The 13,246-nt window shown below is 48.4% G+C and overlaps 1 protein-coding gene across 1 annotated transcript in view; it reads left to right on the top strand.

Moving 5' to 3' along the window:
• Positions 1–13,246, top strand: part of LOC119461848 (serine-protein kinase ATM) — a 754,892-nt gene that overhangs the window by 656,966 nt on the left and 84,680 nt on the right. The window contains exons 56-57 of the mRNA XM_037723219.2: positions 1,500–1,582; positions 12,016–12,156. Coding sequence (XP_037579147.2) covers positions 1,500–1,582; positions 12,016–12,156 — 224 coding nt within the window. The remainder of the gene's footprint in view (positions 1–1,499; positions 1,583–12,015; positions 12,157–13,246) is intronic.

Below are 13,246 nucleotides of genomic sequence, written 5' to 3' on the forward strand. Positions count from 1 at the left end.
GTACAGAGCTGGGAGATGCCCAGTGCAGCAAGCGTCTCAACTACGCAGCAGCGCACGCTCCTCTGACACTCGAGCTCCCCTTGAGTCCCGTGCGTCGCACTCTGCATCATCCGACCCTGATGACGCATGACTTTCGTAGGGCATCTTGGAGGCTGAATGCCGTTGCTTGTCTTGGACTAGAGGCCCCGCTAACACCGTGATACGCGACTCCCGAGTCCCAACACTACAAGCATCTCACTTCGTTGTTTTTGGCGCATTAGGAGTGCTGCGGACAGGGTGCCCCGGCTGACGCGGTAACAGACGTGTTTTCTGCAAGCACTTCTGCCCTGCTGTATGAGTTTCCCGACATCGGCCTGATGCGGGAATCGGACATGCAGCGTTGAAACGCTAGAAATCGCAGAGCGTCAGCCTCTCTTGCTACAAGGTTTGTCCCAGTCAACAGGACCGATCGATACGATAACTTGATGCGGTCAAAGGGAATAGCAAAAAATTCGACGTGTATTTCAGGAAGTGCACGTGGGAAGAGCGGGCCAATTAGCCGCCAGAAGGTGCGCACATGGACGCAGCGAACGCTGCTTCAACAGCCGTCAATCTAATATCACAGGGTGCACTTTAAATTGGGATCAAGACTGTTCGGGATCGAACTTCTTGATTCTGATTGGCTCCTCCACGCAAAGTTGTTGTGACCTTCCAAATCTTAGAATCTTTGGCAGATAGCAAATCACACCGAATCTTACAATGAAAAGATGCCTTCTCTGTACTGTTGGCGCCAGCCGCAGTTGACAGCACGATGGAGTCGCACAATGTGCAGTCCATCGCAGATTGGTGTTACCCACCTGCTATATCGATGCCCTTCTTTATTTTGGAGGAAAGCTGGAAAGTGAATACCAAATGTTAGGTCTCAAATCGAATCAAAGGAAAAAAAATGCCAAATATCGAATCGAATATCAGAAAAATTCTTCACTGAATTTAATGCTTGCAAATTTTAAGCAAGCAAATACGGTGCTCGCGAGTCTCCTAGCAATGCGTAACTAGAATGTAGCAAGCTATCAGTAACTTACGTAAGTTGGGCATTTCACGATTAGTGCACATGCGTGCATCGATTCACTATGCTGACACTATTTCAGTGTGATGTATTCCTTCTTAGAAACTTGCAAAAAGGGGGGATGCAACTTTTACAAAAGTGTGGGTTTTAATCCGAAAAGTATGTCGGGTCCATGAAATATGCTTGTTCATTCTGTTACCTCGTGACGAGGTACGAAAGGAGAGGCTGCTTTGGTCCTTGTTTTCTGGGCAGAGGAATGAGCTGACGGGCTTTGCAATTCAGAGAATCACACTTGTGAATTAAAGACATGTTTACATTGCAGTGACTATGCAAAAGCCTGATTGAACTTCCCTGAACAATTACCAATATGTGAGGAGGAGATGAATCTGCTCAACGTGAAGATGATATGCCAGGTCATCAGAAAGAGTGACATGTCTTTTTCTCCCCCTACCAGCTGCAGTGCGGCTTCCCAGAGACACACCACTGCTCAAGTTGGGCCCGATGGACCGTGTGCCTGTGCTGACACAAAATGTTGAGGTGAGCATGGTGTTCCCCAAGCGCAATGAGGTGCAATTCCTCATGACTGGCAACTTAGCACAAGAAATTGGACACTGGTGAGAGTTCGTCCTTGTCTGTTTCTTGAGGAATTTTTTACAGTAAGTTATCAGTCGTCTTGAAGTTTTTGCAAAAGGGTGAACTTGTCTATCAGTGAGCAGTTGTCCAGTTAAAGTTCACATTACTGTAGCTATGCACCCTTTGTCAATTCTACTTCCTGAATGCAATCGAATTTCGTCCTTGACAGGACCGTTGGAATTGATCAAGTTTCTGGCAGGCCTAATTAAAAAGAAGAGACAAAAAATTTACCAGCATACCGCTGTTTAATTTGGCAGTGTATGCCCGATTCTATCGCTTGAAAATGCAGAGGACTCGAGTCATTCCGGGGTATGCACCAGTCTTAGTGCCATGTTGAGGACTGGGTCCAAATGGTGTCAAAGAAACACTGCCCTCACTATCATGTGTATCGCGATAGCTCCCTCACCCAAATGGGCCTATAGCCGTCGTTCAAATAATGGTAAAGCTCTACCATGTAATAAAGGACCTATTAATGAAACGACAAAGCATGAAAGTGTCAAACTCAAGAGATCAGATAGATTTCGCTGAACTGTCAAAACTGATGAGCAGGAATATTCGTAATTATAACGTGGTAAAAATTGAGGAAGTAGTAAAAAAGGGCTGCAGCATGAAAGCAGTGTGAAGAAAGCTTGGCATAGGAAAAGGCAAGATGTATGCAGTGAAAGATAAGCAGGGTAATGTCATCAGCAATTTCAATGATATAGTAAAAGCAGCTGAAGAATTCTATGCTGACCTGTACAGTATCCTGAGCAGCCATGCTACCGTCATTGAAGTAGTGGTGAACAGGATACAGACACTCCTTATATAACTAACTATGAATGGCCTTGCAAGGCATGCCCCAAGGAAAAGCAGCACGAGAAGGTGGAATAACAGCCGATCAAATATGGAGGCAATATTATGCTTGAAAAGTTTGCGACCCTTTATATGCAATGGACTTCAAGTGTACCAGAGGGCTGGAAGAATGCTAGTATTATACGAATCCATAAGACTGGAGAATTTAAAGAATTATGGGCCCAATAGCTTGCTTTCACTATTTTATAATATATTCAAGATAATTTTTAATAGAATCAGGGCAACACTTCACTTCAATAAACAAACAGAACAGGCTGGCTTCTAGAAGGAATATTCTACGATGGATCATATTCATGTCATCAGTCAGGTAATGTCTTTTCCACAAGATTTACTATCATAACTCATATCTGTTTTCATTGTTGATACATGCCGCACCTTTCATATTGTGGGGATGCGCGACTCTCACGCGTCCCCTGATGTTGTTTTCCCCGCATGTCTCCTGTAGCCCAGCTTCTCCGCGTGGCTAAGCCCGGCGGCGGTCGTGGTGGTTGCGGTGCATTGCGGGAGATGGCGCGAGTGTCGCGATGCTAACGCCACCGAACGGCGGGGTGACTTGGGAGAGAAAGGTCGAGGGCGCTTCCTCTTTGGATTGGGATCGGTGAGCGACGCGGACGTCCTGCGCATGCGCCGATCCACGCTTTGCGAGACATCTCGCGTGGCTCGGAGTGGGGCACCGGTATGGAAGAACACGGATCGTTCGAACGCACCACCGTTCGCGTGACCGCGCACGTGAATGACTAGGCGATGGTGTCATAGCATGGGGCGAACGTATTCGCTCGCTATCAGGTCGCGGTAAGTCGGACTTTCTTGATTTGTCGCGCGCCCGTGTGAATGTTCTATTGGTTGTATTTTGGCTAGTGTGTATTAGTGTATGAAAGGTGCAATAAATGCCCTTTTGATTGTTTGCACTACTGTGTTTTCGTTCCTTTGTCCCAAGAGCATGTGTGAGATCCCACATCTGGCTGCCCAACGTGGGCTCTTGGGGCATCGGACGATAAAGTTTTGCTCGGTTCGAGACAACCTTTGTTTGAACCGAAGCGTATTCCTAGCATGGATTTTGATCGCTAGCGGCGGCAGCGTGCTTTCTTGAGCAAGGCGACGGTTGCTGTAGCGTGTTTGAACTTTTCAACATGCTAATCCTTTTCGCGAGTGTTTTGAAGTACACTCGTCGGTACGAGAACCACGTGTTCTGCATCCTGGGAGAGCGAGGCCTAGCGCCTGCGGAGCATTGGCAAGCCTGAAGCGAGTGACCACCGTCAAAAGGTTCCCATTCCAAAAAGTAACACAGTTACCCATTCATTGTCCTTTTTGGCTTAGACGGGCATCAGCGACCCCATACGTTTTAAAAATGCCTTGCTAACTAGTTGATTAGCTGGCCTTTAACCATCGTGTGACTCTGGTCTCTTTGTTGCATTTTGTGGAGATTGAGGGAGTCGCCGGCGCCATTGCGTGGGCTTCACCTGTTTTGCCATCCCTCGCCTTCATTCCCCGTCCGCTCCCAACCAGTTCCCGCGGTGGCACTGCCCATGCGGTAGTTTGCGGTGAGGGCGGGTCGCTGACGTCACGGCGGCCGTGTTTCGGCTGCTAGCGGCGGAGCGTGGCTCTTTTTTTCTCCGGGGACCAGCACACGGTACGTACATGCTTTTCTCTCGTCCGCCGACACCTTTGTGACTAGGACTGGAGCTCACGCACGGTGCCTTTGCCCGTGCGGGGAGCGCGTACTTTGTGCTGATCCTTTCCCGACGCTAAGCTGACGAGCGGTGCCTAGTGCTCGCACGAGGTCGTACCCCGCCGAGCCGCACTTGCCGAAAGCCTAAGCCGAAGGATATTGCCTGTGCTCTCGCGAGTTGACCCATTGGTTATCGCCAGAGCAAGTAGCATAGCCGCCGGGACTTTTCCTAGCAGCGTGTCCCAGCTTGAGCCGGTGCTCTTGCAGCGACGTGCTATAGGCGCCTGTTATTGTATTTTCGCCCTGGTGAGGGGATCCCTTTGGTTCCCCACTGCGCAGGCGTTTGTGCAGTGCTGGTGCCGACAGATTCAATAAACGGTTTCCGTCAACTCGGGGCTTATACTGTGCTTTTTGCGTGCGTCGCTCAGTAGCCTCTTGCGGCCTCTGAGCTCGCGCGTGAGCCGTTCTGAAGGCGACGGCTGACGCGGCCTTGTGGCTCGCTAAGCTTGAATCCACGGTGGTTGGTCTCCTGTGAGACACCAAGAATCCACAATTTATGTGTGTTGCCTTATATATTTATTGTATATGTTATTGTATTTGTGTGCTTACTTGCTTATGTATTTCTGCTATATTGTATAATCCATGTTATTTTCTCAATTAATCCTTGCCTATTATCAGATTAATATACAGTGGAATCTCAATGATACGATCACGGCTAATACGAATTTCTCGATGATACAAATTTTTCTGTGGTCCCGGCCGAGCCCCATTACTTTGCAACGTGCTAGAGAACGGTTGTTATGAATCGATTTTCGACCCGCGTCGGTTGATACGAATAAACGCCGCCCCACCGACGGTCGCGAGAAAGAACAGCACGCAGTCCCGCGTTTTCTCCCTTTCTTTTTTGGTACGCAGCGCCGGACAGCGCGGAAGCCACGACTGGGCGCGAAGAGTTTGAAGCGGTGGCGCTTTTGTTGCTTTTGTGCTTTTCCTTTTGTGCTGCCGCCGCAGCGCAAAAGCACAGCCGCCGCAGCGAGCGAAGGTTCATGCGGTCTATCGCTTCAATGGAAACTAAGCGGCGTAAGGGCACAGCGCATACAAAGATCAGAGCCATGTGGAGATCGTTTTCAAGATACGGTGCGCGCGACAACACCGAAAGCCGGCACAGGCGCAAAGTACAAGAACGCATTTGTTGGCAGAGTAAAAGCCACCCTCCCTCCCTCCCACCCTCCCGCGCTGCCTTCCCGCTTTGCTCCTTTCGCGTGGGAGATTGCGTTGCCAGTTACCTTTGCGCCCAGTTGCAAGGTACGCATTTGGTGCCGCAGCACGGTGTCACCCCCCCTCCCTCCCATACCCCCACGGCCTTGCACGACGGAAGTCGCATTTTATGTCCTCTGTGCGTTCACTCTCCGTGAAGGTGTGTGTCCCCCGCACGCTTTCCCTCGCCCATACAATGCAGCGACGAATTTATCGCTCTTAAACTCATGCTCCACATCTCATGCTCCTCCCCCGCATCGCCCTCATTGATCTATTCTCCCATTGGTGGGCGCACCTCGTTGAGAAGTGTGCTCGATACCGCCCTTGTCGGCAAGATTTTCCCGCGGAAGCCACATTATAACCGGTATTTCGTCCCACGTGGCTGCACTGTAAGTGGTATGCGTATACATGGAGTTCTATGGGAGGGTAAACGGGAGTCGGAAAAGGCCGCGTTGTAGCCAGTTCTGCACTATAAACGGTTACGTTATAAGTGGTCTGTACTGTAAATGCTTTTTACGTGCGTGTGCCTGAGTGAGTTCACCTCTGACTCTTTAATTTAGCTAGTTTTAATTGTGTTTCGATGATACGAATTTCTGCTAATACGAATATTTTTCGTGACCCTGTGAGATTGTTATCATCGAGATTCCACTGTATTCATCTACGTTTGCCCCTACCCTCTGTAATGTACTGTGTACCCTGAAGGTAAAAATAAATGAAGAAATAAATAATTGAGAAATCCTAAGGTGGCCTGCCGCAGTCACCGGCCAACATAAAAAGGCATGATCAACTTGCTTCGCTGCTATCCAAAGCGCAGCAGCGCATGGTTGCAGACGATGAAAGAGCACCGCCTTTAGCGCTCACTGCACCTGCGCGAAAGTCGTTGCAGCCGCCGGCTGGTGGCGGCACCGAGCAGAGGTCACGTGCTCCGGTGTTTCCTTTAACAATGGACCACTCTGTACATACACCCTCGCAGCGTTGGCGGGAAGTGCACACGTGCCAAGTTTAAGGGAGCAAGAGGAAAGGGAACGTCTGGTTCTTGTCTTTGTATGACCGTAGAAGTATTATAATCTGCGAAAGTAGGCCGAACAGCATAAAATTGATAGGGAACACAAGACGAAGAAAGGAAGGCCAGACAAACATGGCACCATGTTCGTCCTTTCTTCGTCTTGTGTTCCATCAATGTTGCGCCGTTTCCTTACTTTCGCACCGTGAACCAACTAGCCCAAGCCACAAGCCTAGCAAGCTTTATTATGATCTGCTGTTCATATGTGGATTTGCTACTTGTGATTATATTTCTACCACTCCCCTCTGTAATGCCTGCTTCAGTCATTGAGGGTAACAAATAAATGGATAAACAGGATAATGGCCCATGCCTAGACTAACCGCTTGGCCAGTTCTTCATGTGACACAGGACTCCGACACAGTGAAAAGATGTGACATGGCTTTGTTGCTGTAAGCTTAGCATGCCTGTGCTTTTGAATAATGAGTTTTTGTAATGAAAGCAGCGTGCCAAGGTCGTTTTCAACCTACACAATGCTAAACTTGTTGGAGTAGTACTGACTTTGGGCTAGTTGGTTTGATGCAGTTATAATTTGATGCATCGGCAACACAGACGAAAAAGAAAAAAAACGACAGGACGTGCACTAACTTTCAAGTGATTTTCATTTTTCAAGAGTGTGTCATTGATATCTGACACCAAACGGAAACAAAGTGCAAATCAGCACAGGTGCAGACCTGCAGAGTCAAGATATTGCTTCTCCTCAGAGCTACAGATGACGCAGCTAGCAGCCACTGTTGCAATCAAGCTCGCTTCCTCTATTTCCTGCTTATCCTTGTCTTCATTTCTGTACAACACTTGACGTTCCTTAAACATTGATTCACACCCACAATCATCACAGTGCACTGACTGATAAATGTCCGCCCCCATATCTGATCAACTTTTGCTTATGCTCCCTTGAGCTTTTGTTTAAGCCTTTCGTGGTTCGCCCTGTGTACCGCATGAGAACGGAATGCGATAAACCCAACCTTATGCACAAGGCACGACAGGAGGCTTCTCCACACACCCTCTGCAAGCGTAGCCTTACAAACCCAATTGACGCTCTTTGGGGAGCAGAAATGTACTTAATCGTACTATGCTTTCATCTGGCACAGCACAACTCTATTTATGTCACTGCATTTGCACGTGACGCTCAGCTTTAGTTTTCTCAGCACATTTTCCACCACTGAGACAAGCCAACAAATGCTTCTTTTTTGCAGTGCTCCTGGACATGACGTGAAGGCATGATTTGCAGAGTACATTGACAAGACAAAGATTTGCAATTGCTCGCTTCACCACCTTTGAATTAGATGAAGCAGTTTTGCTTGTTTATGGTAAACGATTCTGACAATTTAGACATTCGTTTAAAATGTCAAAGCAATAAATCATGAGTGCTTTGCTAAATGTTGGAAACAGATTGTGGTAGATTTGCTGCTCATAAATTGTTTGGTATCAGACGGAGGGTGGTGCGTAGTAACCATGGCGGAGTTCTTGCTACTCTTATATGTGTTGTAAAATTTTTACACACACTAGAGGTGCCTGGAAAATGTCAAGGAAATATCAACTTTACAATGTTGCACAGGTCGAGGTGCATGTCCCATCGTTCTTCCTTGTCTGCATCACTGAAGCACTATGTGGTCCCTATGAAACTGTCACCGTCTGGTGATGCAATGGTGATTTTGCTGGTAGTAGGCTGCTTGCCAACATCTCAAGTCCGGTTTTGGTATCGTATTCAATTGTAAAACGCAGGCAATTTTATGTGGACCGATTCTCTATTCTTTTAGTCCATGTTAAAATTGGGTAAGTACAGTAATCATTGTAAGCTTTGTCGAGACTAGGTTGAAAGTATACATTTTCTGTGCCTGTCTCCTCTGTCTGCTAGCCAAATCGATGCTGTTGGGGGGGATCACCATTTGTTCCAGGCACATGGGTGCTGACTGTTGCATATAAAGAAGAAGGTGCGCCGACCACGTGCAGCGGCCACGGGTGCTGCTTGCTCAGTTGCTACCAGATGACGAACGAGTCAGACGTCCGGGTTCGGGTCTAATCCCCGTCGTTATTTTGCTACAGTTTGGTGCCGAAACCCACCCTGTCGTCTGGCTCTCGAGTTCTGGCCATGGAGCAACTATGCACCAAGCGCGGCTTCGTCCGGAGGGCCATCACCAAGGCCATTTCTACGATCGACACCCTCCTGTCAGATGAGGCCACCCCTGTGCGAGTGCTGCACCAGCACCTCGAGCGCGTCTTGGCGAAGCAGGCGGATCTCATAGAGTTCGACTGCGCAATACAAGAAACGCTCACGGATGCATACCTGGAGGCAGACCTGACCACAGCTTTCGAATATGAACAAAAGGTTAGCTTCCCCAAGACAAGCGTGTGCCTCGCTATCGAGCTGCGTCCACCGATCCTTGCGCAACTACCGCGCAACTTTCTTCGCCACCGTACTCAGCTTCCCATTCCGCTGCGCCCAGAGTGTCGCCCGCGGCGTCTTTCTCCCGCGTTGCCCTGCCAAAGCTGCACATTCTGAACTTTTCTGGGGTGCGACGCGACTGGCAAGGCTTTTGGGACCAGTACCAGGCAAGCATCCACAGCAATGACTCGCTCACGAAGATAGACAAATTTAAATGTCTGCTGACGTACCTGTCCGGATCAGCTAAAAAAGCAATTGAGGGTATCTGCCTCGCCGAGGCAAACTGTGATGTCGCCATCAAGGTGCTGTTTCACCGGTTCGGCCGTCACAACATGCTGGTCGATGACCATCTGGACCACCTACTCGCAATGGCGCCTATTCGTAGTTCCGCCGATCTAGACAAGCTTCGAAATCTCTATGACAAGATCACGTTCCGCACCAGCGCACTGGAGGGCCTTGGCATTTCACCAGATGAGTATGCTGCTGTTCTATGACGCGTCTTTATGAGGGCCTTACCACCTGACCTTGGTATCCTGTACTGTCAGCGGCTGAAGGAGGCTTCTTTGTCAAACCATGTTGGCACGGCAGCGGTTACAGAAGACAAGTCCCAGGAAGTAAAACATCTTATGACTTTCCTACGCATTCAAGTCGAGGCGAGGGAGAAAAGCAATGTCGACCAAGCCAGCTCATCTGCAACCCAGCAGCTTCATCATCGTGAATCACGACCTCTGGAGCTAAACCCGCCCTCTGCAGCGGCTCTATCAATTGAAGTAAGAACGCCATACACGTGTCCTTGCCTCCTGTGCAACGCGTCAGACCACACAGTTCAGGAATGCTCCACGTCGCTGACTTGAGAAGCAAAACGCGGGAAGCTTCAGGTGCGCAGGCATTGCTTCCGCTGTGCCAAGCGCAACCACGTTGCCAGTGAATGCTGAAGCACCAGGAATTTGTAATGCACCCACTATTCTGGACAACACTTGACGTCGCTGTGCAACGTGTGTACTCCGATTCAAAACCAAGCAAGGCGTCTGGGCAACTCGTCGTCATCCGTGCAATGCGCAAGCGGGCCGGAGTCCATCGACATGACACCGGTGCCACTCGTGGTAACGGATGTTGCATGAGGTGGTGTGTCGATGGACTCCGGCCCGCTTGCGCATTGCACGGATGACGACGAGTTGCTCAGACGCCTTGCTTGGTTTTGAATCGTGCCACCTCATGCAACATCCGTTACCGCGAGTGGCACCGGTGTCATGTCGGTATTCCTACAGACGGGGAGAGCTTGGGCTGTCGCACCAGCAAGGTCAATTTTGCTGCATTTTCTGCTGGACACGGGCAGTCAGCACACTTTCATTCGGAGAGACGTTGCTCGAGCACTTAATTGCCCGGTCCAAGGCGTTGAGCGCCTCACCATATTCGCGTTCGGGAAAACTCAGCTGAGCCCTGTGACCCTGACATGTACCCGAGTGTCCGTTACACTCCGCAGCCAGCACAGTATCGAGACCAATATAGATGCCCTCGAAGTGCCGGAAATCTCTACGGTAACCAGCTCATAGTACGATCACCACCATGATGACACGCCACAGTCTTGTTCCCGCTGATGCACACTCCGAGGCGAAGACTTTCCGGGAGGACGAGATCAGCATCCTGATAGGCTCCGACTTCTACTGGGACGTTGTAACTGGCCAGATATCTTGATTATCGCCTCAAGTTACTGCAGAGGAAATCCGTTTTGGATGGACAGTCCAGGGAACCCTCTACGACTTCTCCCAAGATTCAAATGTACTAAGCACGTCTCTCGTCTTTGGTACTGGAAAGCCTCCCAGAGACGATCTGCTGACAAAGTCTCCTAAAGCCAAGAAATTTCCACTTCCTACAAGGCTGTTCAAGCGTAACAGACGAGGCTCAAGCACATTCCCAATGGTTTCACGTTCCCCGGACGGTAATTCAACGTTGAGTACAAGCATGACAATACGCAACTATGTCAAGACGCAGGTGTACAAACGCCGCCCTTCCTGAATGAACGCTGGTGCACAACAGTCCAGCGAATATCAACACCAGCGGAAGCACACCTATTGCACAAATGCTGCGTCAAGCCACAAGGGCGCCTGCGATGGAAGGTCACTGCCGATGCAGCAACCAGTCGAAATGCGAATGATGACAAGCCAGCATCAGATACATTACTATGCCCAAAACATACCCTACAGCTGAAAGGACTCGTATTTGGAACTCGCAGAGCAATGTCTACCACAGGTAACATCAGGACCTGACACTGGTCGTTACCATTCTAGCCGACGAAAACGTTGCTACTCAGATCATCACCTTGATCGATCACCAAGTTACCATATGTACTCGTATTGCTGTTCAGGTTGTCACTTGAATTCCTCCTGCCATCAGTTGAACTGCCGCTCAATGTGCTCGCTCAGCGATCCGTGGCTAGCGTCCAGTGTTTGCACTCAGGCGTGCAATAGTGTACTTTCTGCTTCTGCGCTCTGCACACGAGGCGACACCGAAGCTACCATCACTGCTTCAAGTTGGCGACATCGTCATAATGCACGACGACGATTCGCCTCCTATCCTGTGGAAACTGGCCCTGGTGATGGAACTGCTTACTGGTCACGACTGCATCGCTCGAGCGTGCTGCCTGAAGCTGCCGTCCGGCTCCGCGATAAGGCGTCCTGTCCAAAAGTTTTACCTTCTTGAAGCCGGCAGCCTTTAGCAATTTTGTCAGCTGCGGGAGTGTGTTGCAAATAAAGAAGAAAGTGTGCCGAGCACGAGCAGCGGCCATGGGCACTGCTCGCCATGGGCGCTGTTCGCCAGCTGAAGAACGAGTCAGATGTCCGGGTCCGGGTCTAATCCCCGTCGTTAATTTACTACACTAACCAGTCCAGCGGCAGGCAATTTTGGGATCAAAATAATGAACATCTTCGCCAATGGAAATATATAGTCAATGAGTCAAACAATTGAAATAAACAGTCAGTTACTGAAAATTTATTGTATCCTAAATTCTCATTTCTGTGCTGCAACCAAGGTTTTTGTCATTCTCCTCCACTTTTTCTGCTGACTGAAACTTTGAAATTGTGGCACTAGGCTGACTGACAAAATGCAATTTCCAGGTGGACCATAGTGCCTCATATTGCAACCTGCCAGGAATCCTGAGGTTTTCAGCTGAGTATCGACTGTGCGGAGGCATCAACAAGCCCAAAGTTATTACCTGTGTCAGTCAAGATGGCTCCGAATACAAACAGCTCGTCAAGGTGGGCCATTTTTTACTACTCTGGTGCGGCTGCATTTTGCCAACGTCAGTATCTTCTTTCACAGTATTACATGCATGAAAAAGATTGAATCACCTGAAATGTCTCCAAAGTCATTCCCAGTTGCCATCAATATTTATCACAGTGGAATGACACTGTGATAAAGCGGTATTTAATGATCTCAGTGACGATTTATGCAATATTGTCAAAAGAAGAACACTGGTAAAAAAAAAGGCTGACCAGCAGATTCATGTGCGTGAAAAAACAGGCGAATAAAACTGTATTGTATTGTATTGTAACTTGCTAACTTTTGTCATTGCTAATTTTAGAGTTGACTAAGAAAACATTGAGCCAATCTCTGTGTGTCGAGATAGTTGTGATCCAAACAATGCCAGCCGTAGAATCTCCGGCGAAGCAGCTATAATTTATGAAGATAATAATGATTTGATGATAAAGCCAACATAATTTCTGTGTTAAAATTATACCAGTAGAAGTTAACAACTGCCTTTAGGCGAGAAGTAAAACCGAACCGCTCCTTTCTACGAGAACTTTGTAGCCTTGAACTCAATGACAAATTTTATGTTACCCGTCATAAAGAAATATGGCGGGTGGGCACACCCAGAACAAATTATTTAAGGGAAAAGCCATCGTACATAATGCCAATGCTTCTAAATAAATATAATAATCTAGGCGTTGATGTCACGCAAATAACGGCCCAACAACTGAGAGACTTGCATGTGCAGGATTTTTTTAAGTTAGTGGTTAAGTGTACTTCCTCTCGGTTAGTATGTATATAGAGTGTGTATATATGTTTGGGTGTATATGTGTGTATATTTATGGGTATGCATATGAGTGTATATGTATACATGGGTATATGAATGCAGGTGTATATGTGTGTATATATATACACATATGTGCTCAGCGGCGTCTACTTGTTTCATTTTTTCACCATGAGAACTACACAAGCTACCTAAGTATTTTTTGGACACCAGTGGCTCTGTATGCACACGCGTAGGTATGTGCGCGTATGTGGGTACATGTAGGTGTATAACAGATTGTACTGAAGGCAGTGGGCCACAGTGCTGGTGAAGGA

Source organism: Dermacentor silvarum, chromosome 8 (assembly GCF_013339745.2).
Source record: "Dermacentor silvarum isolate Dsil-2018 chromosome 8, BIME_Dsil_1.4, whole genome shotgun sequence".
Lineage (NCBI taxonomy): Eukaryota > Metazoa > Arthropoda > Arachnida > Ixodida > Ixodidae > Dermacentor > Dermacentor silvarum.